This window comes from Ictalurus furcatus, chromosome 12 (assembly GCF_023375685.1).
Source record: "Ictalurus furcatus strain D&B chromosome 12, Billie_1.0, whole genome shotgun sequence".
Classification (NCBI taxonomy): Eukaryota; Metazoa; Chordata; class Actinopteri; order Siluriformes; family Ictaluridae; genus Ictalurus; species Ictalurus furcatus.
Genome location: NC_071266.1, coordinates 15,651,300 through 15,677,641, shown reverse-complemented (window position 1 = coordinate 15,677,641; position 26,342 = coordinate 15,651,300). Strand labels below are relative to the sequence as shown.

The 26,342-nt window shown below is 40.4% G+C and overlaps 1 protein-coding gene across 2 annotated transcripts; it reads left to right on the top strand.

Annotated features, from left to right (window-relative positions):
* The first annotated feature begins 461 nt into the window (after positions 1 to 461).
* ago3b (argonaute RISC catalytic component 3b) lies at positions 462 to 24,442 on the top strand. Of its 2 annotated transcripts, none has more exons than XM_053637577.1 (19): positions 462 to 1,004; positions 7,764 to 7,935; positions 8,207 to 8,327; positions 8,935 to 9,143; positions 9,337 to 9,473; positions 9,654 to 9,788; positions 12,552 to 12,639; positions 12,860 to 13,007; positions 14,377 to 14,496; positions 14,720 to 14,842; positions 15,472 to 15,605; positions 15,764 to 15,948; positions 18,055 to 18,214; positions 18,302 to 18,392; positions 18,688 to 18,882; positions 21,461 to 21,595; positions 21,718 to 21,819; positions 22,170 to 22,369; positions 22,824 to 24,442. In XM_053637577.1, exons 1-19 carry the CDS (start codon positions 986 to 988, stop codon positions 22,930 to 22,932), a joined length of 2,583 nt encoding a protein of 860 aa, XP_053493552.1. In that variant the 5' UTR covers positions 462 to 985; the 3' UTR covers positions 22,933 to 24,442. The 2 variants fall into 2 exon arrangements, with proteins under 2 accessions (XP_053493552.1, XP_053493551.1); XM_053637576.1 differs by having other exon boundaries at positions 14,720 to 14,863.
* Positions 24,443 to 26,342: the final 1,900 nt, after the last annotated feature.

Sequence of the window (26,342 nt, the reverse complement as noted above, 5' to 3'; positions counted from 1 at the left end):
GCTTATTGATAATGATTGTTTTTACACGTGGCAATAAGAAAAGATAATTGGGGGGTGGGGGCTTGGGGCCCGGAGTACAAATTAGCCAGGGGGCCCAGAAACGCTTGATCAGTGCTGATAAATGATAAACATTAATAAATAATAAATAAATGGATAAACAAACAAACAAATATAAAGACGAGCTCGGTGAATCAATAATAATGAAATTAGTGTACATCATAGAACATTTTATCATAATAATATAATAATGAGCTATGTTATTATTGTTATTGACAAATTTTTATATTATTTTTATTAACAGAATTTTTTTTACAGATATTTGAAAATACAATAAAAGACATCATAGATGTAACAAACATTATTATTGAATAACTCTCGAGGAGCAAATGAGAAAATCAGCGTAAAACTGCGGTAGACCTGACAACTGAATGACGCGTTCCCGGAAATGACGCGACTTCCTGAGGTTGGTATTTCCGGTTGGGTCCAACTGTCCGTAGTGAGATGGTAAACCGGTAACAGGACCTAAAGGGACTCGGAGTGAGAACCTGGTCGGTAGAAAAAAAGCTGTTCTTTTGGTCCAATAATTTGAAGTTTTTAGACATAGACACATATTTATTATTTTAGCTGTCGGAAACGACCGGGTGTATTTCACCGCAGTGGTGGTGCTGGTAGCTAGTAGCAGAAAAAAGGAAAGAGACAGACACTGGGGAGAGTTTTAGGAGGATTCGTCTGACTTGTCATCTGGGAGCAATTAGTTCCAGCGCCGAGGAAAAAACCCAAAGGTTAGTGTGGATCGACTGGCAGGAGGACACAGTGCTGCTGAACCGCATGAACCCGAGGCCAAGCTGACCCTCAACCAGGGAGAGAGAGAGAGAGAGAGAGAGAGAGAGAGAGAAGTTAACCTGGCCTAAATCTGGAAGAACAAACCTAACCGCAGTCCCCTAAACCTCCAGAAGCCGGTAGAAACCGGGCACAGACCTCATGAATGGAAATCGGCACTACAGGTACGCGCTTCTTCTCATTCCCGAAAGTTATCCACTTAAAGGTGCAATAGTTAATTTTTTATGTCTTACTTGCACAAATAATCAGGAAAATATGTAGAATTGATGTTAAAAAATAATGGTTTAAGCAATGGCTTCAACCTAAATGTATCAAGTGGCAGAGAAAACCCGTTTGGAAAACCGGCTTCCGGTCCGGAAAGCTTGTTTATGTTCGGATCGTCATCCTGTCAGTCATTTTACATTTACAAGATCCATTGTAGGCCAAAGTAAGCTCTTCTGGTTCTAGTAGCATACTCCCCTGATGTCATCTAGTCGCTGAGGTCACGCTTGCTGGTGTTGCGCGTGCAGGTGGTCAGGTGCGGCCACTCCAGAAGGAAGCAGACCTGGGCTGTGTCCCAAATCGCCTACTGTGACAGAAAGTACTGCATTCGATGCAGTACGTATTAATCAGTATGTGTGTGTAGTATGAATACAATCCCAGACATACTACATCCACCATGTTTCATTGTCATGTGACCTTCAATGTCATCATAAACACAAATTTTAAAGGGACAACCAGATTAAAGCAACCGCACTAAGGGCAAAATGCACATCAAGAAAGTTAACTGATTATTAGTAATTTAATTAGTAATGTAAAGTGGGCGGGGTTAACAATCTGAGATAAATTCGTTGCTGTTAGCTTTGCCGGCTAAGGCATGATGGAGATCACAAAAAGATTTCAAACGCTGTGATGACCGTTTTCTTGTTCAAACCTTCAACAAGGTAACAATTTATTTGGGTATTGTTAAACAAGTTCTGTTTGATACTTTAAAACAGCCAACGCGCTGTCTTCTGCCATTTTTTTTTTTTTTTCTGAGCTCGTCTGCAGCAGTCCCGTTGCATTATGGGAATTTGAAGTGTTTTATTTCTCTTATACCACAGCGACTTGTCAAGTATTAGCTGCAATTTTTTAATGCATCACATGTTGTGCTTTTTAACCGTTTGTAGTTACATTTAATGTTTACATCATCAGCATCTTTTTTTTCTTAATCTCTCTCTTGTTAATGTTTTTAAACTGTTTAAAATGTCTCCTATTTGTGTGTTTTGTTTATTTACTCATTTACTTACCGTTCCAAAGCACTAACACTGGAGACTCCTTCTGTAAATGTTAAATAAACATCTCCTTACAGAAAACTTCATGATATCAATGATTAAAGTTTGTTTTTTAATTTTTTTGCTAAATAACATGTTTGTTATTAGTCTTGGATTACATGGAGCATCCATCGTGCACCTCTCTGTGAAATAGCTGTTGCTATAGAAACGATATTGTGTTATGTTAGAACGAGCGCATTAATATACACCTGTGATCTGAATCACAGTCTTATTAACTGTACACAATAAACATTACATTCATCAGGCCTCATTTGTCAATCTTTTAGTGAGGTATTAAAGTGTAAAGTGCATTCCTGACGCAGCTCATTTGCATTTAGTGATGCCCAGAAAAGTCCATAAAAGGTGAAGTGGACAGACAGCTGGGAGCATGAAATGAGCAATGAGGGTATTAATTGTCCATCAAATTAATAATAATAATAATAATAATAATAATAATAAGCAAGTCCTGAATCTTCTGTTAGCTCAGGCACAAACTCAAAAGAAATACAGAAAGATCATTAGACACGATAAGAACCATGCGTTTAAAAATTTTGAAATATTGCTCATTATTCATCTAGGGTAGCAATCATTTTGGTATTAAATATGTGGTATGTGTAGGCAAATGATTGAATGCTGGGCTGAGCTGTGTTCTGATGGTGTACTGTGGGAATGATATGGTGTCTTGTCCATGCAGGTGTACTCGTGACTATATATTGAAGCACCTGTTTTGCTGTTATGGCTTGTTGGTATAGACTCCGTTGCCATGGAGAGGAGGGGGTATGTGGGAGGGGTGCCACATGGGTTTGGTTGGTATGGCAACATCTCCCTGGGAACTGGAGTTCCTTTCAGTTGCCTTCCACCATCAACACATTTTCTGCATATCTCCCGCACACCACCCTCACTGAGAGATTACACTCGCACCATGTGCTGGATTTATTCTGATGCTTCACCATTCCTCAAGTGAGAGGTTTCAACTCATGGAAGGATATAGATCATGGCACTGGTGTGATTAAAAAATGTCATATATATCTCAAATCACACACATACATATAGCATACAATATAGTGTTTTTGTGTTTAGTTTGCTGTCCGTTGTTGCGCAGAACTTCTTGACAACATGTGGGCATGGAATCAACTAGTTTCTGTAACAGTTGCAGTGGACGTTTCCTCCATGTTTCAACCAACAAAATGTTCAGTTCGTCCACTTTAGAACATCGACAATTAACAATTTCTTCTCCACTGTGGCCCACTGATGCTCTGTAGGGTTTAGTTCAGGGTTCTGGACGTATTCTTTTAAAAGATGGCCAGTATTCTTCAGATCATTATCCTGCTGTAAAATCGCTTGAATAATTTCTTCATAGATTTCTGCAAGTTTGCATTGAAAATGCTGTCAATTCACACAAGCTCACCAACACTACTGTAGGAAAAACAGCCCCATTTCCCTGTGTGCTTTATAGTACCCTTAGTGTAGTTTGGTCTGAATGTTTCTCCTGGCTTTCTCCACATAAACACTGTACCATCAGATCCATCCAAGTCCCATTTTGATTCACCAGGAAATAAGACGGTTCTCCAGAAGCTGCTCTCTTTCTCCTTGTGTTCTTTTGAAAAATTCACCCGTGCTTTTGTATTATTGATGCTGATGAATGCTTTCCTCAGCAATATTCTTTCTATACCCATGCTCTGTTTTGAATACTTTCGCACCAATACTATCGGGTCATTCATATCAAACTTTTTTGCAGCATTTTTGCAATTACCAGTTTTAACCAGCTTTTAACCAAGCTTAGGCAGAGACATATAAGGGATTAACACGTGATTATCTTACTGTGTTGCGCAAACATCCTGACAAATCCCCTTTCAGTTTTAAACATCTACGTAGGCCTCATGACCTCAGTCTCACAGCTCCTAAGCACTTCATTTGCATGGTCACATGGAATGCAAATGCTGGTGCTTGAAGAATTTAAAGAGCAGAGCTGGGCTTGGTTCGGAAAAACGAAACTGTTTGCACACATAATGAAACCAATATCATAGATGTGGAGTAATGATCTGGTTAAACATGAATAAATTTATCGGTGTAATTCACACGCTTTTAATCAAAGCAGAAGCAGGGGTGGACAAATCACAACAAGTATATTTTGTGTCCAGGCTATTTGTTTTTTACTCATAGTTACTCAGCGGACAAGTAGGTATCAATTTGGTTAATGGTAGAAAAGTTTCTACTAGGCAGATTAATTAGCGTGAACAAGCAGGTATGTGGAAACACTGGGGGGGAAACCCCCTGTAAAATAAAGTCCAGCACAAAGCTGACGTATACTGTAATAGGGCTGCAACAACTAATCAATAATTAAAATAATCGACAACGAATTTCATTATTTATTAGTCGGGTCTGTGATGTCACTGTGGATAACCCCTGTGAGTGACTTCACTTCACAATGGTGAAAAGCGCATTTCTATGAAAAAACACATCTGGAAAACAGCGTAGGTCACAGAGTGAGCTGCTGTGGGAAAAGTGCATGATCCAGGTCGTCCAAAACATGAGTGTTTTATATTAAGTGCTTTAAACACTTGTATATTAACGCGGCTTGTCGTATCAGATGCTGCGACGGATGCGTGTGCTGTTTAATGTGTTCCAGACATGTTTTCTTCAGTGCAGAAATTACATTTATATCCTTTATATACTTATCTGTAAATGTTAGAAATTCACACCAGTATTTCCATTTTACATAAAGTCTCGTCCTGACAGCAAGCGAGTCTCCATTACACTTCACTGAACGAGCGCGAGTCCACGCATGTGCGCCAATCAGACATCACGCAGTAGAAAGGAAGCGCAATAACTCTGACTAAAATATTCATTTTGATCAAATATGTTGTTTGATGCTAGATTTATAAATTAAAGTAATTGTGTTTTTTTTGAGAGCAGTAACTATGATGTGATTATAACATGTAATTGTTTATAAATGTAAGTAGTGTCATACATTTACAGAATAAAGTAACATGTTACTGTGTTCAGATGAGTGATTGTGTGTGTTACTGCAGAACATCCAACCTCTTACCAGTTAACACTTAATTTGTGCTTTTGTTTTTCTTTTTTTTAAACATTTTTAATATAGTATTTTTAACTTCTTTAAAGCTTGTGCACAATCAGTTTTTGGGGGGGGGGGTTTTCAAAATATAATGTTAATATTTTAAAAAATCCTTTGCACAATGTATAGCATAACCCTCATCGATACATTTAATACCTTTTTCATAGCCTTCAATTTGCACAATGTTTGAAGGACAATATTGGGCAGAATGAGAAATGACGTTTTTTTTAAAATACAGAAAATAAAAATTGGCATTTGAACCCAACTATTCGAAGAAATAATCAACAGATTAATCGATTAATAAAATATTTGTTAGTTGCAGCCCCATGCTGTACCTCTCCTGATTACTACATGCAATTAAACACATCGGGCCTCAAAGATCAATCTTTTAGTAAAATTGTTTGTAAATGTCTGCGTAAGCCAAACCGCTCAAAAGTTTTGTCAGATTTACAGGAGTTTCAGAATGGCTGATTTTCCTCATCCACGTGTTCATGTTTAACAGCCGTAAAGTGCAGCTGTAAAGTGTGTTCCTGACACAGCTCGTTTACATATGGTGACGCCCACAAAAAGCCATAAAACATAAAGCACACAGACAGCTGCGAGCATGAAATGAACTATGAGAGTAAAAGCAGAAATGGTGGTGATTGGAGCGTACGTACGCTCAGGAGCACAAGTAGGATACGAATGTTTTTTTTTTCCTGAATTTACAGGCTATTTCTGAATATCAAATGTTTTGTGTAAAGGCTCCTACAAATGATTTATGAATAAATCCATTCATATACAGTTTGATAAATGAGGCCCATTAAAAGGAAAAACAGGACGGCTTCGAATAGTATCTTTTACATCTGACGTGAGGATGAAATACCAAATTCAATTAAATTTTATTTGTATACAATAGACATTGTCTCAAAGCAGCTTTACAGAAACATATAAACACAGGATACAGATTTTAAGTGCGTCAACGTATCCCTATTGAGCAAGCCGGTGGCGAGGTAGAAAACTACCTAAGATGAAATGAGGAAGAAACCTTGAGAGAAACCAAACTCAGAAGGGAACCCATCCTCATCTGGATAGCAATGGATAGTGTGAAAGTATTAAGGAAAGTTCATTATGGTTTTATATGAAGTCTGTTTGTTAAACTAGTCCACTGTTCACTAAAAGAGACGCGAGTGCAAAACTGCATGTGGTAATTGCAGTCTCAAAGCCACCGTAGTCCCAGCAACCACAACGAGAATGTCCATGTGGAATTGAGGTCCAAAACCATTTCCATGGTACATCAAGCGGTACCATCCTCAGCACCATCTCCAGGCTGTAGACCCCAGTTGATGAGAGCTCCATCCAGAGGTAGGGCAACAGGATGGATCAGGCAGGTCCGGAGTGCAGAAAGGGTCAGGATCAGTGGAATCTCCATAATATCTTGTGTGGCTCAACAGAAGGAGAGAGCTAGAGGGAGGTAAAGAGGGGGAGAGATTATTAGGTATGCTTACTATCCCGTGATTGATAAGACTGTGTACTTTGGGTAAAAGAAATTCTATTCATGGTAAGCTTGAGTGAACAAATTTGTTTTCAGTATGGACTTAAACACAGAGACTGTGTCTGAGTCCCGAACACTAATTGAAAGGCTATTCCATAACTGTGGGAAAGGTGATTTGATTTATTTATTTATTTTTCAGGTTCCAAACATGATGAAACTTTGTTAGACGAGGATAATGATCATAAACTTGTTTGTTTCCGCACCTCAGAAGCCATTTATAGAAATGGAGTTATATCTCAGGCTCGATGTTCACCTATTAATAAGGGAAGTCAAATTGCAGAACAGAACAGTAATGGAAACAATACCCTGTTGTCACTGAACATCACTGCAAGATGCATGATAATTGAGATGCACAAATGAAACCCACATGTTGACTTGTTGGTCTAAAACCATGCACAAGATGTGACTAAGTTTCATTTAAACAGCAGTGTAACTGGCGTCAGACACTTGACAGTTAGTACCATGGGTTTTTATAATGCTGTGGCCGGGATACTTCAGATTCTAGAGAGCATCTGATTGGACAGAAAATCTGATGAGAAACCAAAGTGCATCAGAATTGTTGTATTGATCTGTATTGGTGGTAGAGAGAGATGGTAAATTCTGACTGCATATATCTATATACTGTATATAAATGTGAGTTTTGTCATTGTTTTAAAGCACACTAGCTTATAGGTAACCTTAAGGCTAACATATTCATACTAAAAGCCACAAAACCTCCATTTTGATTTCATGGGGACTTAAAGGTTGGGCAAAGCATCCTTACACCATGACTTGATTTCATAATGAACACAACACGTTTATTGGTAAAACAAGAGCAAATTCTTATCCAAGTCATTTCACATTCATATCCGTCTTTAAGTACCAGATAACAGAAAGATACCTAATAACACACTGACTTTAACCCAATATGCTAAGGTTTTGGAGGGATATTTTAATAAGGCTCATTATAGTTTCCAGAAACAAACACGTTTGGATTGATTAGCTCTTAACTGAGGTGTAAGTGTCTGTGTGTGCACAGGAGCCGTTGGGGCTGCGCCCCTGTTCTCCGTACCGCGCAGACCTGGCTATGGCACCATGGGCAAGCCCATCAAGCTGCTGGCCAACTGCTTTCAGGTGGACATCCCAAAGATGGATGTCTACCTGTATGACGTGGACATCAAGCCAGAGAGATGTCCACGCCGTGTCAACAGGTGAGTGCAAATCATCCTGTAACGGAACACCACTCATATCGGTGTAGTGACTTTTTGCCAAAGTGTGCGTACTCTCACTTCTCACATCTTTGAAAACTGACACATGAAAGGTGCTCTAAAGAGTGGATCAATTGATTTAGGGCTTCGTCACAGTTCAAAATTGATTATAAAGACATGCGCTAGATAGTTTTCCAAACAGACTCTGTTCTTAGCCCTAATGCCTAAAGTGACCATGAGCAATGTTTATTTTGTCTCTTTTGATGACCTCTAGGGAGGTTGTGGACTCCATGGTGCAGCATTTTAAAGTGACCATCTTTGGAGATAGAAAGCCGGTCTATGACGGCAAGAAGAGCCTGTACACAGCACAGCCGCTACCAGTTGCCACAGGAGGAGTAAGACACACACACACATATGCATGCAAAACCTGACACATTAACATATTAATGCAATGGGGTGTAAAATTCTGAGACTCATTTTACACATGTGGTATTTTCGAAGAAGTGTAAATTCACCCAATACACATGCATAGCAGATTTAAATCTGATCACGGAGGTCTGCTCCGGGAAGTGTAAATGCATCCGTCTCTCCGAGCCACATTTGACAACCAAAAAAACAAAAACAAACGATGTACATGCTCTGTGCATTTCAAATGAGATTAAAAATGACATCACTATTATTTGATGCTGTTACCATCCTAATCGTACAACAACTAAAAACAAGGAACAGCACTGGAAGTTCGTGTGTAATGAGCTGATTTGCATAGTCACACAGTACAGCTACCGGATTTCAGCTTGGCCAACCAGAGGTACATTTCCGGTGTAAATGCATGTGGTTAGAATCTTATCAAGATACAAACCAGACGCAAGATGCTCGGAAATGACAGTCATAATGACTAAGTAATAATTCACCCTTCTAGTACAATGTGTACAATAATACACATTCATTATCGGAATTCAAAATCTAGTCTCATCAGCACTTTAATTTTTCCGGTTTGTGCAGGTAGACCTAGATGTGACCTTGCCTGGAGAAGGAGGTAAGGATCGGCCCTTTAAAGTCTCGATCAAGTTTGTGTCGCTGGTCAGCTGGCACATGCTGCATGAGGTGCTGACTGGGCGGAGTATTCCCGAGCCTCTGGAGTTGGACAAGCCAATCAGCACCAACCCTGTGCATGCTGTAGACGTCGTGCTGCGCCACCTGCCCTCCATGAGGTAAACCTCGTGTCTTGGGGAGCTCAAATTATGGAAGATTTACTTCTAAAAACGAAATGCTTATATCCTACTGCTCTTTTGTTTTAAAGTAAACTGGATTTGTATAAATTCTGGCTTGAATTTGTATAAAGGCTACCAGCAAATGTGTGCCCAAATTTGAGTGTGTGTTTTTTTTGTTTGTTTTTTCCTTTAGGTACACACCAGTAGGCCGGTCTTTCTTCTCTTCTCCTGAAGGTTATGATCATCCGCTGGGTGGGGGCAGGGAGGTGTGGTTTGGCTTCCACCAATCAGTGAGGCCGGCTATGTGGAAGATGATGCTGAACATAGATGGTTGGTGCAGCATTCCTAAAGAATTTGGTTTCATGTATACGCAAATGCTAAATCCAACCTAAGTATATCGCATGTGTGCGCAATGTGACGAGAATGAAACTGACTGCCATATTTCATTATGATATTAGAGCGTGTGCCATGTTGAAGTGGAACTCATTCGTTTGTTTATCCTGGCTATAGTGTCTGCTACGGCGTTCTACAAAGCCCAGCCGGTGATCCAGTTCATGTGTGAGGTTCTGGACATCCATAACATCGATGAGCAGCCACGCCCTCTGACAGACTCGCACAGGGTAAAATTCACCAAAGAAATCAAAGGTGTGTGTCTTGGTCTGCTGATTTCATGCACTCTTCTGACTAGGCTGAGGTTTTGAATGTGAAAATTTGACTGCTAGAAATAAAGAAAAAAACATGCGATCAGCTACGCTGGTTAGATATCTCTTCCCATATGAAGTCCTTCAGGATCACGCTCCTGCTTGTTTGTCTGAGAATCTCCATGCTCGGACCCTTAGGTCCCTGGCCAGTACTCTATCTGCAGGTTTTCTGCCTAATTTCTCAGCAATCTGCTCATCTCTTACATATTTCACTTCTCCAGTGAAGACATTCCTCTTCACACAACACATTTGCTTCTTTCTGTCCCACAATGTAGCACTATAAAGGTGAAGAATTTGTGTTACAATCCTCCTCTGATTATATGTGCAGTGCCCTCCACTAATATTGGCACCCTTGGTAAATATGAGCAAAGAAGTATGTGATAGATTGTCTTTATTGTTTAACCTTTTGATCTTTTGTTAAAAAAAAAAATCACAAAAATATTCTGCTCTCATGGATATCAAACAATTGGTGTGTAACAATTATTGGCACCCTTTTAGTCAATACTTCCCTTTGACAAGATAACAGCTCTGAGTCTTCTCCTATAATTCCTGATGAGGTTGGAGAATACATGACAAGGGATCTGAGACCATAAGTGTCTTTGCTCATATTTCCAAGGGTGCCAATATTAGTGGAGGGCACTGTACCTGGTGTTCTGAGTACATTGTCTTTTTGGACTCTTTTAAAAACATTTGTAAACTCTAGTTGGTGGAAACAACACATTGATTTGTATTTTATTTGGTACTTTTGCCATTCGTAAGACATTACTTACTTGGCACCTGTCTCTGTGTGATGCCACATATATTGAAAAGCGTATATTGAAGTTCAAAAGTGAGCCTTATATTTTAGACCTGTATTATACTGAATTTTGGCCATATATGTTTTCAAAGTAGTTGTTATGAGTGTTCTGAGAAATCTTATTTTGTTGCCGTGTGGTAAGCCCAAGTGGTTCCTTCTTTTTAGGGGCCAAGCACCAAAGGTGCGTAGGCACCCTACTGTTATTCTACTTGTTCTTCAGGGTAGGATGTCTGTAGCAACCCATATAACCAACCGTCTGGTAAATAGTTGTGAAATCGATTACTACACTGATTGGGGAGGGTCTAAGGACCATTCTGACCAAATTTAGGCCAAGTGCTGCCAATGCTTTAGTGCCACCATCGAATCTAATTTGGGCTTTATTTGGAAATACGATTATGGTCATAACTTTTGAACCGTATGTCTAAAATTTAAAAGCTAGGCTATGCTTAGATTCCTCAACACACCTTCCTCCTCCTACAAATTTTGTAAATGGCTCAGTTTTTGTCCACTCATCACCAAATTTGGCATGTCATCTTTGGAGTAATCCTCACAAAATTTATCAAAAGAATTTTGAATACTTTGCAAACAGTTTGCACGTAATGGACCAATGAATCTGACAGTGAAGCCATCACACAGGAAGTGAGGTATATCTCAGCAACGACTTTGTGCAAGGACACAAAACTTGGTACGCACCTTCAGAACCAAGACCTGAGGCTATCCAACAAATTTTGTGATTTTCAAAATTTTGCTATTCTTCCTCCAAATTTTGTCCAATCATCACCAAATTTGACTCGCATCATCTCGAGACCTATCTGAACAAAAGTTATCAAAGGAATATTAATATTAAAGACTGTTCTCCTGTTACTCGCTTGCAAAAAACAGGAGGTGAGTGTGTATCTCAGCAATGCATCTAAGCATCATCATGAAACTTGACATGAATCTTCAGGACCATATTTGAGTGTACCCTAGATCAGGGGTTCCCAAACTTTTCCAGGGCAAGGCCCCCTAAATGGCATTAACATTTGACCGAGGCCCCCCTTTTGCAAGATGTCTTTAAAACACATTAAAAATACAGACTTCTGAATATATCCCCCGTTTTATTAATAATTACATCTTACATCTTTACATTACATTACATTAGGAATTGATTGTGTGTGTGTGTCTGAGAGTGAGATTTTTTTTTCACACCAAATTGTTGAGGCCCCCGGGCGCCCCCTGGCGGCCCCCACTTTGAAAACCACTGCCCTAGATGTTTCGTGACTGCTCCTCCTTGTGGTCAAGAACCGGAACAACTTTTCTTTTTTTTTTTTTTTTTTAAATCATTTGAAGAATTTGTGCTAAATTCACAGTTCTTTTTTCTTGTAATTTCCTGGGGCATAAAGTGCCAACAAACCTGATGGCGAAGCCACCATACAGGAAGTTTACAAATCATTCTTGAATCTATTTACCTATAGTTATGGCTCTGCTTTCCTGACTGCTTATGCAAAAATTGTAGTGCGCCTGTGAATGTGTGGCTCACCGAGTCTGGGTGCTTGGCTCCCGAAAATGCTGCTGGCAGCTTTAATTTTTTTAAATTGAAATTGCTCTGTTAGATTTTGATACTTTTGTTTATTAAGGACTTTTAGATAAATGAGCGCAAATCATTTCAATTTAAAATACCTTTTTCCGCAACACACCACACTTTATAGACTCTATAATTAAGATATGAAAATAAGAAGTCTATGTGGCTACCTCGGTGGCTACCTAAGTTAATTCAACAGCTACTCATTTTTCAGTTCGTGTTTCCTTGTGTGCATACAGTTCTATCAACTACCCAAAAAAGCATGTCAAATCTGAAGCTCTGAAGATGCTGTAGTTTTGGATTGTGCAGGATATCAGATCTTAATTTGAATCTGTAATCCTTTTGCTCAGGTCTGAAGGTGGAGGTAACACACTGCGGCACCATGAGGAGAAAGTACAGGGTGTGTAATGTCACCCGCCGACCTGCCAGCCACCAAACGTGAGTAAATGGAGCCCTGAGGAGTGGCAGCTTTAAATGTGCTCAACTACGGTTAGCCATTTTACAGCGTTTTTTGTTTTGTTTGTTTATTTGTTTATTTGCAGCTTTTTTCAGCATGTTAAAAATCAGAATAACTTCAAATCAAATAGGGCTCCAAAATAAGTTCTTACCAATTCCAAGTTATTACCCTTATAACGTCTAAGGTATTTGTTTCCGTCAGGTTTCCGCTGCAACTGGAGAACGGACAGACTGTGGAGAGAACAGTGGCACAGTACTTCCGTGAGAAATACAACCTGCAGCTCAAATATCCCCACTTGCCCTGCCTGCAGGTGGGCCAGGAGCAGAAACACACATATCTGCCCCTAGAGGTGAGCACCACTCTCCTTTCACTGTTTAATACTTTAATAGTTAATGTGGATCACACTGCATTGTAGTTGGAGACTGTTGTACCGAGTCGAACATCCTCATGAGATAGATGTACATGTTTCTTTTGCTTGAACCTTCACATCATGATCATTGTGTTATCGTGTTGAAGGAAGGAGTAGGATAAATCAACCATGTGCTCTTTATAGACTCCATCATTAAAGTCCTAAAATAAAAATAAAAAAGCCTGCTTCTGTTTTTTTTATTATTATTTATTATTAAATTTTTTTGCAGAAGTGCATGCAAGTGGTCTTTTTGCAAATGCTTCATAGACAGAAGATTGCATGTGTGATTGCGTGTGCAGCTTCATGGTAGAGATAAGTCTTCCTTAATGGTCTTGGGGCAGTATTACCACACTACTGAACACTATTATGTTGGCTGGATAGAGCCAACATGCTGTTCTCCATAATCCTCTTCTTCTTCTTCTTCTACTTATTATTCTGTCAAGAAATTTGTAGCATTTTTTCTGACATAGCAACACACAATTCAGCACAAGCGTAGATCCTGTACGGGAATGGGGTGCTTATGCTATTGGGAAAGAAAGGAATTACGGTTACTGCGAAGCAACGAATTGAAGAGGGTCATTTCTCCATAGGGAAGCATTTGGGGTGCATTTATTTTTAGTCAGAAGGTGTGCAGACCAAACCATAGGAGCTACAGACATCAAACATGATCATTATTTAGTAGATGGAGAATCAAGCAAACCCTGGCAACCACTTGGGATATCATAGCAACCACCTCGCAACACCCAAGCAACTAATCGGAATATCCTAGCAACACCCCAGGCAGCCACTTGTAATACCATAGCAGCTACATCGCAACACCCTAGCCAACAACTAGAATAGCATAGCAACCACCTAGCAACCAAGTAGGATAGCACAGCAGCCACCCAGCAACACCCTTTCAACCAACTGGGATAGAATAGCAACCATCTAGCTACACCCTACCGACCAACTAGGATAGCATAGCAACCAACTATCGACACCCTTGCAACCAAGTAGGATAGTATAGCAACCACTTAGCAACCAGCTGGGTTAGCATAGCAACCACCAGCAATATCATAGCAACATGTACAAACTCTGTAATATATAAATAAATATTAGAGTTTACATGTAGTCTATAACGTTGGGGAGAATTACCTAATTTATCTGCTGTAACTAATTCACAAGCACTCTAAACAGCACCATGATATTGTTCTGCTCATCAGATGCCTTTCATCCTGTGCATGTTTAACATTCTTGTGTTTTTAGTCTCCTAATGTTCTTCTCATCATATCAGAGTGATGATAAACTTTAACCAGCTGTTTTAATCCAGGTGTGTAATATCGTAGCTGGGCAGCGCTGCATTAAGAAACTGACAGATAACCAAACTTCCACCATGATTAAAGCCACAGCTCGATCAGCACCAGACAGGCAGGAGGAGATCAGCCGACTGGTGAGCAGCACATCACACGCTAGTGATCTAGCACTGTGCTCAAACGCTCTCCCTTCTGTGTCTTTTTATTTTTTAAATACACACATTAAAAAAAGCATGAAATTGAACTAGGTCATCCAGAGCACAAAGACTTGTTGCTTATCTCTCTTTCTCTCTCTCTCTCTCTCTCTCTCTCTCTCTCTCTCTCTCTCTCTCTCTCTCTCTCTCCCTCTCTCCATCACAGGTGCGCAGTGCAAACTACGAGGCTGACCCATTTGTTCAGGAGTTCCAGTTCCGCGTGAGGGATGAGATGGCCGAGGTGACCGGCCGCGTATTGCCTGCCCCCATGCTGCAGTACGGCGGCAGGGTGAGCTCTGAACACTTCCTGGTATCTCCTCTCCTTTCAATCACGCAGTTTGTGTGTGTGTCTGTGTGTGTCAGTATGGGGGTTTTAAGTGGGTTGCTCTTTTGGATTACACTGGATTTAGTTGCAGTTTGTCCAGCTTTGTGTAGGGTAGTTGTAGAGTGATAAAATGAAACTTATGTCTACTTTATTACTGACTTGATTACTGTCTGTTTTTTTTTTTCTGCAAATGCATAACTTTTCTATTTCTCCTGTAAGCTGCAAGATTTTAGTGCGGAATACAATTGACAAAAATTTAATAAATGTTTAAACATGAATAATCAACATCTATAAATCAACAATCCTGGTCATAAAACTTGCATTTAATTATAATTTGTGTACTCAGTATATCAATATTTCAGGTGCCGTACCTCCTATTTTCTCATTATGCCAGTCAGTACCTGTATATCTGTCTGCATGCAGCTTTATATTGAACACTAATAAGTATATTATGAAATTTTATGCAGTGATTCCTTAATAAAACTCTAGAGCATCTGTCGTGATAGTGAGCGTTTGCTCAGGAGGTGATCCATGTCTGTGTGTGTGTGTGTGTGTGTGTGTGTGTGTGTGTGTGTGTGTGTGTGTTTGTTTAGAATCGCACTGTGGCCACTCCAAGCCATGGTGTATGGGATATGAGAGGCAAGCAGTTCCACACAGGTGTAGAAATTAAAATCTGGGCGATCGCCTGCTTTGCCACCCAGAGACAGTGCCGAGAGGAAATCCTCAAGTACGGCTTCTCTCCTCCATCTCGTTTTCTCTTTGTACTGCCTTTCCTTCATCTCTTTGCTCAATTATACTTTCTGTTTTTATGATAGGTTGATGATTGATAGCTGCCTTTAATTTATTTTTTTTATTTTTTTTTTGGTCTCCCTGTTTCTGGTTCAGAAGCTTTACCGATCAGCTGCGTAAGATTTCAAAAGATGCCGGGATGCCTATTCAGGGCCAGCCGTGCTTCTGCAAGTATGCTCAGGGAGCAGACAGTGTAGAGCCTATGTTCAGACACTTAAAAAACACTTATGCTGGCCTGCAGCTCATCATCGTTATCCTGCCTGGGAAAACACCTGTTTATGGTAAAGACCTGCTATAAACTCCTGCTGTCTTCCCCTTTATCACAGATTACACCATTATCCGAATGATGTAGTAATAAAAGTGGTGCTTGTTTAAAGATAAATTAACTTGTTGTAAATAACTGCACATGTAATTGAGAAATGAGATCTCATGACCAGTTGTGTAAGGAGCAATATATACAGTGCCTTCCACTAATATTGGCACCCTTGCTAAATATGAGCAAAGAAGGCTGTGAAAAATTGTCTTTATTGTTTACCTTTTTGGTCTATCTGCTTTCAGATATCAAAGAATTGCAAACACAACACAGGCTTATCAAAAAAAAATCTTAAATGTAGTTGTGCAACAATTATTGGCACTACTATGAATTCATATGAGAAAATATATTTGAAGTATATATATTCCCGTTAATGTTTTACAAAATTTTTAGCACACCTGGGTGACTTGGAACAGGAAATTATTTGACCTACTATGAGGTAACACATTCCCTTAGTCATTCCCTTAGTCATTCATAACAATGGGTTAGACCAATGAATATAGCTGTGATGTGCGGCAAAAGGTTGTTCACAAAATGGGAAGCATTGATAATGCCCATTTCCACCATCAGGGCAATAATTAAGAAGTTCCAGTCAACTGGAAATGTTATGAATCAACCTGGAATTGGACATGTGTCTATATTGTCTCAGTGCACTGTGAAGATGGTTTGAGTGGCCAAAAAATCTCCAAGGATCACAGCTGGAGAATTGCAGAAGTTAGTTGCGTTTTGGAGTCAGAAAGTTTCCAAAACTACAATCTGAAGTCACCTATATCACCACAAATTGTTTGAAAGGGTTTCAAGAAAAAAGCCTCTACTCTCATCCAAAAACAAACTCAGGCGTCTTCAGTTTGCCAGACACTAGTGGAACTTCAAATGGGATCAGGTTCTATGGTCAGATGAAACCAACATAGAACCAAAAATATTTGGTAATAAAGACCAGAGGTGGGTTTGTTGCACACACAGAGGTAGCCATACGGAAAAGTCCCTCATGCCCACGGTTAAATATGGTGGTGGCTCTTTAATGTTTTGGGGCTGTTTTTCTGCCAGAGGACCTGGACATTTTGTTAGGATACATGGCATCATGGACTCTATCAAATATAAACAGATATTAAATGAAAACATGACTGCCTCTGCCAGAAAGCTTAAAATGGGACATGGTTGGATCTTCCAGCAGGACAATGATACAAAACATGCATAAAAATCATCACAAAAATGGTTTATTGACCACAAAATCAAGGTCCTGCCATGACCATCCCAGTCCCCTGAATTGAACCCCATAGAAAACCTGTGGGTTGAACTGAAGAGGAGAGTCCATCAGCGTGGTCCTTGAAATGTGAAGGATCTGGAGAGATTCTGTATGGAGGAATGGTCTCAGATCCCTTGCCATGTATTCTCCAACCTCATCAGGCATTATAGGAGAAGACTGTTATCAGAGCTCTTATCTTGGCAAAGGGTAGAGGTAGCACAAAATATTGACTAAAAGGGTGGCAATAATTGGTGCAGACATATAAACCTGTGGTGTGTTTGCAACTGTTTGATATCCATGAGAGCAGAGTATTTTTGTGATTTTTTTAAATAAAAGATCAAAAGGTTCATCAATAAAGACAATTTTTCACAGCCTTCTTTGCTCATATTTACCAAGGGTGCTAATATTAGTGGAGGCGTTTGCGCATGTGTGCGTGCGTGTGACTTACTGCCTCCTTTCTACCATAATAGACTAAATCCTAGGCAAAACTGCTGTTTAATATAAACACTTTAATAATATTAGGTGTCAAGAGTGCAGTGTGTCCTCCCATATAAGGAAACCATCCATATTATGATTCTGTTAATCACATTCCATGCAAGTTCTCAGTAAGATGGCATGTGCAGCCATGACTCACTCACCCCATACACTGATTTCATACATTTAGCCGTTATTTGTTTAGTAATTAGGAATTTTATGTTCAGTACACTCATACAGTTATTTATATCTGTTTACTGTCATTTAGTAAACAAATTGTGTTTATAAAACGTACCACATGACCATCCACCATGTGCCAGCATGTTTATATCAGTGTGTGTGTGTTTTCTGCAGCGGAGGTGAAGCGTGTTGGAGACACTCTTCTTGGAATGGCCACTCAGTGTGTGCAGGTGAAGAACGTGGTGAAGACGTCGCCACAGACGCTCTCCAACCTCTGCCTCAAGATCAACGTCAAGCTAGGTGGCATCAACAACATCCTGGTTCCTCATCAACGGTCTGTAACACCGTTTACATCGTTGTAACATGTACTCCGGTGTACAGTGGTTTGGACGACTCGACTCATTTTCTTTTCCTGTTTTAGTCCGTCCGTCTTCCAGCAGCCGGTCATTTTCCTAGGTGCTGATGTCACTCATCCACCTGCAGGAGATGGCAAGAAGCCCTCCATCGCTGCTGTGAGAAAACATCTTCCCTTTCCTCTTTCTCTCTCTCTCACACACATACAATATACACACACACACTTCTGATTTATCTTCAGATGTAGCCATGGAAACAGTGGAATGTAGACCTGTCAGGTCACTGTTTCAAAGCGTTTTTAATCAGACTTTTTATATTTCATTTTCTACTTCCTGTTCATGTTTCTTATTGGACATTTCAAGTTATAAAACAACATGGAAGATGCAAACTTGTATACTCAATGTATGCTCAGTGTAAATAAATAACTGTGTGTGTGTGTGTGTGTGTGTGTAGGTGGTGGGCAGCATGGACGCCCACCCGAGCCGCTACTGTGCCACGGTGCGTGTGCAGAGGCCCAGGCAGGAGGTCATCCAGGACCTGGCCTCCATGGTCCGAGAGCTGCTCATCCAGTTCTACAAATCCACACGCTACAAACCCACACGCCTCATCTTTTACAGAGACGGAGTGTCCGAGGGACAGTTCCGACAGGTCAGACGTCCGATTGTGCGCCCGTTGTTTGTTTTTTTTTTGATCATAGAATTTTTATTGAAAATTTACATTTTACATAACACCCCACCCAACAACCCCAACAAACAACCACAGCCAAAACCAAAAGGGGTAAACAAAAAAACAATAAACAAACAACCAAAGAAGAAAAAAAAAACACAAAAAAAAACAAAACCAAAAAAAAAACAAAAAAAAACAAACAAACAAACTAATAAACATAAAAACCCAAAACAACAACAAAAAAAAAAGGGGTAAGATGATCAGGAATTACAGTCCACCTCTCCTCAATCCACCACCAGGGTGCGTACATCATTGAAGTAGGTAATAAATTGTGCCCATTTTCCCAAAAATGAGTCACCCCTGCCTCTGATGTTGTACTTGATTCTTTCAAGTTTTAAAAAGAAGATTAAATCTTTAAGCCAGACTGATATAGAGGGGGGTTGTGTAGAGGTCCAAGACAACAGTATTCTGCGCCGAGCAAGTAACGATGCAAAGGCCACAACACTAGCTTGTTTATGGTTCAGAGGTTGACGCTGAGATGGAACACCAAAGATGGCAATTAAAGGACAGACATCTAATTTGATCTTAAGAACGTCGGACATAGTTCCGAAGAAAGAGTTCCAAAAGTTCTGCAATTTGGGACAGAGTGCAAACATATGACTGAGGTTACACGGCGAAAGTTTGCATTTTTCACACATGTCAGGAACATTGGGATATATTTTAGACAGTTTACTCCTAGAGAGGTGAGCTCTATGGACCACTTTAAACTGTATGGAACTAAGTCTAGCACAAGACGTGGCAGTACGCATATTATCTAACGCTCTGCCCCAGTAATCATCCTCAAGCTCCAGGCCCAATTCCTCCTCCCAAGCACCAATGGTTTTGATATTGTAAGAATTGTCCTGTGACCAGATCGTTGCATATATCCGTGAAATAATTCAACCCTTATTAGGATTCAGCTTGAACACCTCTTCCCATGCAGACTTTGTAGGTAAGGAGGGAAAACCAGCGAATAGGGAGGAGACACAATGCCTAACTTGAAAGAAACGAAATAGGTGAGACGGAGGCAGGCTGAATGACGAGGATAATTCAGAAAAGTTTGCAAACACATTATTAATGAAAAGATCCTCAAAGCGTTTCAGACCCTTCTTTTCCCACAAAGAGAACGTGGAATCCATAAAGGAGGGGGGAAAGAGGTGGTTATTACATATAGGTGCCATGGTTGAGGCCAAGATGGATTTAAAATGATGGCGAAACTGATAGAAAATTTTTAGAGAGGTACATACTATTGGATTATCCGTGTATTGTGAAAGGGCTATAGGAAGGGAGGAGAACACCATAGCAGGGAGGGAGGTTGAAGTACAAGACTTCGCTTCTAAGTGGCACCATGGAAGAGAGGGGGCCTGCACCCAGAGCACCAGTTTCTGAATATTAGCCGCCCAATAATAATACATGAAATTGGGCAAGGAAAGGCCACCACTTAGTCGACTCCTCTGAAGTGAAAGTTTGGAAACCCTGGGAGTTTTCCCTGCCCATACAAAAGAGGAGATTAATTGGTCTATATTCTTGAAGAAAGATTTGGGTAAAAACAAAGGGATGGACTGGAAAAGGTAGAGGAATTTTGGAAGAATGTTCATTTTTACTGTGTTTATTCTACCAAGAGGGGATAATGGTAGAGCTGCTTATCTTTGGAAGGCCGACTTCATGTATGAAATTAAGGGTGCAAAATTCGCCGCCATTAACGCAGAATAAGAACGGGTGACATTAACTCCGAAATATTTGAATTTAGAGTCCTCCAAATGAAAAGGTATTTCAGTCTGGTTTATTTTTTGCCAGATTGGTTTATGGGTAAGCATTCACTCTTCTGTAGGTTCAGTTTATACCCAGAAAATTTCCCAAAGTCATTTAATATGCGTATTATCTCAGGACTAGGTGCAATCGGATCTGTAACATAAAGTAGTAAGTCGTCAGCATATAGGGCTAGTTTATGTTCAATTCCTTTGCGAATTATACCCTGAAATACAGGAAGAGTTCTAAGCACCATCGAGAGAGGCTCAATTGCTATGGCAAAAAGTAAGGGAGACAGAGGACATCCCTGGCGCGTACCCCGTGACAGAGTAAAATAGTCAGACTTAGCATCGTTGGTATATATGGAAGCCTGCGGTCCCACATATAATAAACGGATCCATGATATCAGTCCATCCCCAAAGCCGAACCTCCTTAGCACCGTAAAAAGATATTCCCATTCGATCCTATCAAATGCCTTTTCTGCATCCAAAGAGATGACCACTTCAGATGAGGCGCTGTTTTGTTTTGAACACAAAATGCTAAGTAGAGTACGAATATTAGAAAAGGAACGCCGTCCTTTTATAAACCCGGTTTGCTCCTCTGAAATAATGGTAGGGAGAGCCCCCTCGTGCGCCCGTTGTTTTAGCCAGGAATTTAATTGTCTTCAAAAGGTGCCATTAAAAAAAAATAATAAATAAATAATCAGTACAACAATGCTAACGTGGCTCACTTCGATAATAATGCATAATGCTAAATGGACTCTGTTATTTAGGTGCTGTATTATGAGCTGCTGGCCATTCGGGAAGCCTGTATAAGTCTGGAGAGAGAGTACCAACCAGGTATCACGTATATCGTCGTGCAAAAGCGACACCACACACGCCTTTTCTGCGCTGACCGTAACGAGAGGGTGAGGAAAAGCTTTGTCCAGAATATTGTTGGGCTTATATCTCATGTTTCCAGGTATATTACTGGCAGTTTTGTCATTCTTTTTTCATTCGTTTTACTTTACCCTGTACCCTGCTTTCTCAGGTCGGACGGAGTGGGAATATTCCTGCCGGCACCACAGTCGACACAGACATCACCCACCCCTACGAGTTTGATTTTTACCTCTGCAGTCATGCTGGAATACAGGTACACACACACACACGCACACACAAAACCAAAGTTCTTCATAAAGTGCCAGGACACCATTAGTCACCAGAATAGTTTTTGAATTGGAAAAGATATTAAACATATATTGTCATCCTGCAAGACACCACTCTCAACAGCATACAAGGGTTTCATTAGACGATAAAGAATTAAGTTTGTACTGATTTTGCAGTAACCCGTTTCTCTGTGGACCAAAACCATACCACAAATCAAACACAGAGAAGTTTCAGCACTAGTTTGTGAAACAAATCCTATTGTCATAATGAGTAGCAAGCGGTCTTTTGGATCACACCCTTAACTCCAAGCTGCTGTTTTGTTCTCCGCATCTCAAGGGTACGAGCCGGCCCTCACACTACCACGTGCTGTGGGATGATAACTGCTTCACAGCCGACGAGTTCCAGCTGCTCACCTACCAGCTGTGTCACACGTATGTACGCTGCACACGCTCCGTCTCCATCCCAGCGCCTGCCTACTATGCCCACCTAGTGGCCTTCCGTGCTCGTTACCACCTGGTCGACAAGGAGCATGACAGGTAAGGAGCGTTTATCATGTAGGATGTAAACTATTATTCATGAAGCACAGAGTGTAAGAAAACAGCTAAAGAGGTTTCTCAAACTATGATCTCAAACTTTCTGCAAATTTGAAAAATACACTGTAGGGAACTGGGGGGTTTTAATGTGTTACGATTCTGCCGCATGATTGGATAATTGCATGAATAGACAGGGGTTCCTAATAAAGTGGCCAGCGAGTGTATATGTCCTGAAAGAACAAAACACATCTCTGAAAAATGATATTTATTCATTTATTTATCTTCAGTACCCATTAAACCCTGTTCTAAATAAAGCTGGTAGCCAGTGATGTGATTCTATAACGTATAATATGCTCACTGTTGATATTTTTAATGAGCATTGTTGTTGATATCTATCTCTCTCTCTCTCTCTCTCTCTCTCTCTCTCTCTCTCTCTCTCTCTCTGTGTCTCTCTCAGTGCGGAGGGCAGTCATGTGTCAGGACAGAGTAATGGTCGTGACCCCCAAGCTTTGGCCAAAGCTGTGCAGATTCACCACGACACTCTGAGGACCATGTACTTTGCCTAGCCCTCCTCCTCCTCATCCGCACTCACCTGTCACTCATATGACATCATGCACTGAAACCTACTCCCCAGTCCCGGGCCGCTCTGCTGCTAAAATGAACCAAACGCAACTACAACAAAGGGGAGGGGTGGGAATTAACACTGTTATGCAATAGAATAGAAACAAACAAAAAAACAGCCAGGCTTTTCTAAGAGCCTACTTCTTTAATTTTCTTGTGTAGATCTGTGAGTCCCGACAAAGGTATGGCATACACTTGTACACTTATTTATTAGCATCGAGTTTTTCTCTCCCTGTCTGTCTGTCTTTTTAATCACATGAAGTTCTTTTTCATTTTTGATTGAAAATCAAAGCTGAAATTAGGGAAATTGATATCAGATCTAAAGGTCAAACAATTTCACTCTCATAAATGGAAGAGTGCAACACCTTTGTAGGGCGGTGTGATATTAAAGAACTGATTGGTCCCTGCAACTGATCATGCAATAACGTTACCATGCTATAATTAAGCAATATCGCACCGAATATCATACTGATATTCAGTACAGCAGCACGATTGCATGCGAGTGTGATATTGCTTTTACAAGAAAACTTTATTATTGAGTAACTGACATTTCAGTCACAATATGGCCAAATATTTTGGGGCTGTGGGGGTTTGTGGTGTGTTTTGTTTTTTGTTCCCCTCCATCAACAAAAATAGTTCCCAACGAAGCCACAGCTGGATAAACAGACCATAGCATATGAGTGAAATATCCCAGTGCTGTTATACTAAATATCAGCATGCCGCTTGTCCAATCAAATTAGTGGACCGGAACTAACTGTTATATAAATTTGAATGAAGATGGGTAAAGTGATGCTAGGTCATTGCCAATGGACACTGTGTTCTATTCTAACTAACAAAACCAGGAAGAATGTTCTGATTTTATATTGGCGCATATTCATCAAAGTATCCTGTTTTGCTCAACAACTTGTAAAGAAGTTATCGCGACAGAACGCAGATTAATAATTCTCTTACTCTGAAATACTTGATACAGGATATTTTTGTCTCAGTCTCCATTTCCACCATTTGTGCACTTTTGTGTGTGTGTGTGTGTGTGTGTGTGTGTGTGTGTGTGTGTGTGTGTGTGTCTTAAGCAAGGTTCAGAAGTAACTTTAATGATTTACCCTATGTCATCAGTCCTTATACTTGGACATGTGCGTCATTGTGCTGCCTGGAAAACATCTCAGCCTTGTATCCGTTCATGACTGTCCCTTGTTTTTTTCTCTCTCTCTCTCTTCCTCCCCTGTGTAAGCAAAGTGATACATTAGCTAAGAACTGCAGTTTTTTCCAAAGTACAACTGCTGGACATCTGTTAAACCTGACCCAAGGTCAGTAGAGTAGAAAATTTCCCATGTGAGGTGTGTGTGTGTGTGTGTGTGTGTGTGTGTGGTCGTCTTTACCAGGTACTGAATGAGTATGTTGCTTAATACAGCATTTTCCCAATGAACTTCAGATGCTTTGTAGAGAAGTTGGTGGTTTTATTCACATGGTTGCGAGTATCTATATAGTTTATAGTGTTGTTACTTTATACACATTACGGAGGGGTTAAACATGTTGTGTGTTGTGGCTAAAGAGATAATTGTGTATTCAAAGGGATTCGAGACAAAGTGCCTGGAAACACTTTAATGAGCATCCGAAGGTTTTCATGCTGTTAAACCCTCATACTGCCGTTGTTTAAAAGCAGTGTTTTAGAAATGACTTTATTTTTGAAAACGCATGAACAGAGGAACTAAGATTGGGATGAGTAATCAGATGAGACTACCCTGTACTCCGAACATTTTGGAGTCTTGAAACAAATGGCGTTTCTTTCTTGCTTTCTCTCCTCCCCAAAGCACATACTGCCACGCTGATCTGTGCACAAAGGTTTTTCCAAAAGCGATTCAGCTACAGGCCCTTCTGATCTACTTTTTAAGATTTTTTTTGGAGCGGGCCAAAATTCTGACAGCGCAAATCAAAGCTGGTAGGCACCAGATCGCATTATGCAGCTCATTGCATGCTGTTCCCTGAAAAGTTGGAAGCATGGAATTGTCTAGAACGTCTCTGTATGCTTTAGCATCACAATTTCCCTGTGAACTAAGAAGCCCCAAATCTGTTCCCGCATGACAGTGCTCAAAGCGAGCTCCATGAAGACATGGTGTGTTAAATTTGGAAGAAGGTGGAAGAACTCGAGTGTCCTGCACAGAGACCTGACCTCAACCCCACTGAACACCTTTGGGATGAACTGGAACTGGAGCTTCCTCGACATCCCAACATCAGCACCTGACCTCAACCTCACTAATGCTCTTGTTCATTTGTGAATGAACACAAATCCCCAAAGCCACGCCCCAAAATCTACCTTCCCAGATGAGAGATGGTCTCACGTCCACAAACTGTAATCCATATAGTGTATCTGGTGTCTCCTGGCTGTCATACGGTTTTTGATGCACATGCCCTCCAAGTATAAATCCGCCGAATGTCCTTCCGGATGTAAATTAGCACTTTGGTTCCGTAGTATGACACAACCAACACATTAATCTTGGCAGTTTTTTATTTCTTTAATTTAATGTTGAGCTTTGGAAGATGGTAAGCTTTTGCCTTTTTTAAGTAGCATTTGCCACTTTTGAACAAGGTCTGAATCTGCAGGTCTTACAGATCTAAGCAGTGTGCCTCAGTAGATCATGATCGCCATCTGCATGTTATTTTTTTGGTTGTTTGTTTGTTTGTTTGTTGTTCTCTGGACCCATTACAGGTTGAGGGCTGTTTACTACTTGACCTCTATTGTCCTTAAGCATTGGCTTTGTCCACTGCGTCTTTATCCTCAAAGCCACATACAGATGCAAACCAGTGTAGCTGCTAAACCCTTGTTATACTACACACAGATCTGTGTCGGTACAAAGAGTGCGAGGAATGATGACAATATTACTGCACTTAATTGTTTGAAATGACTCTATATTCTCAATTGGGGCTCTTCGCCCAGGTGCTAAGAAGTGCGGTGCTGTAATTTGGGGAATTGGAAAGCCTTGTCCACCATTCCCTGTTATTATTACACAGCTTGCCATGTTCTTTTCACTTTCACCATACATAGAGTGTTTTGAAAGTCGCACGCTCGGTCTTAGATGCAGGTTCGTCGCTTGAAAGCCTTATAGAGGTTGGGATATTGCATCAAGAACAGTTTTAGCAAGTTACTTTAGTTGGTAAATGCTTGCTGAATGGTCAACAAAACGAATGGCATCCAAGAGCCAGATGTTCAAAACCCTTTAGTTCACATCTGAAGAACAGATTGGATGAGTCCACAATCAGTCGAAAAAGTTTACATCACAATTATCCAACCATGTAAAGAATGGGTTACCTAAAGTTGTTTGATTATTGGTTGCATTCTGGTACAAATGTTGGTTTTATT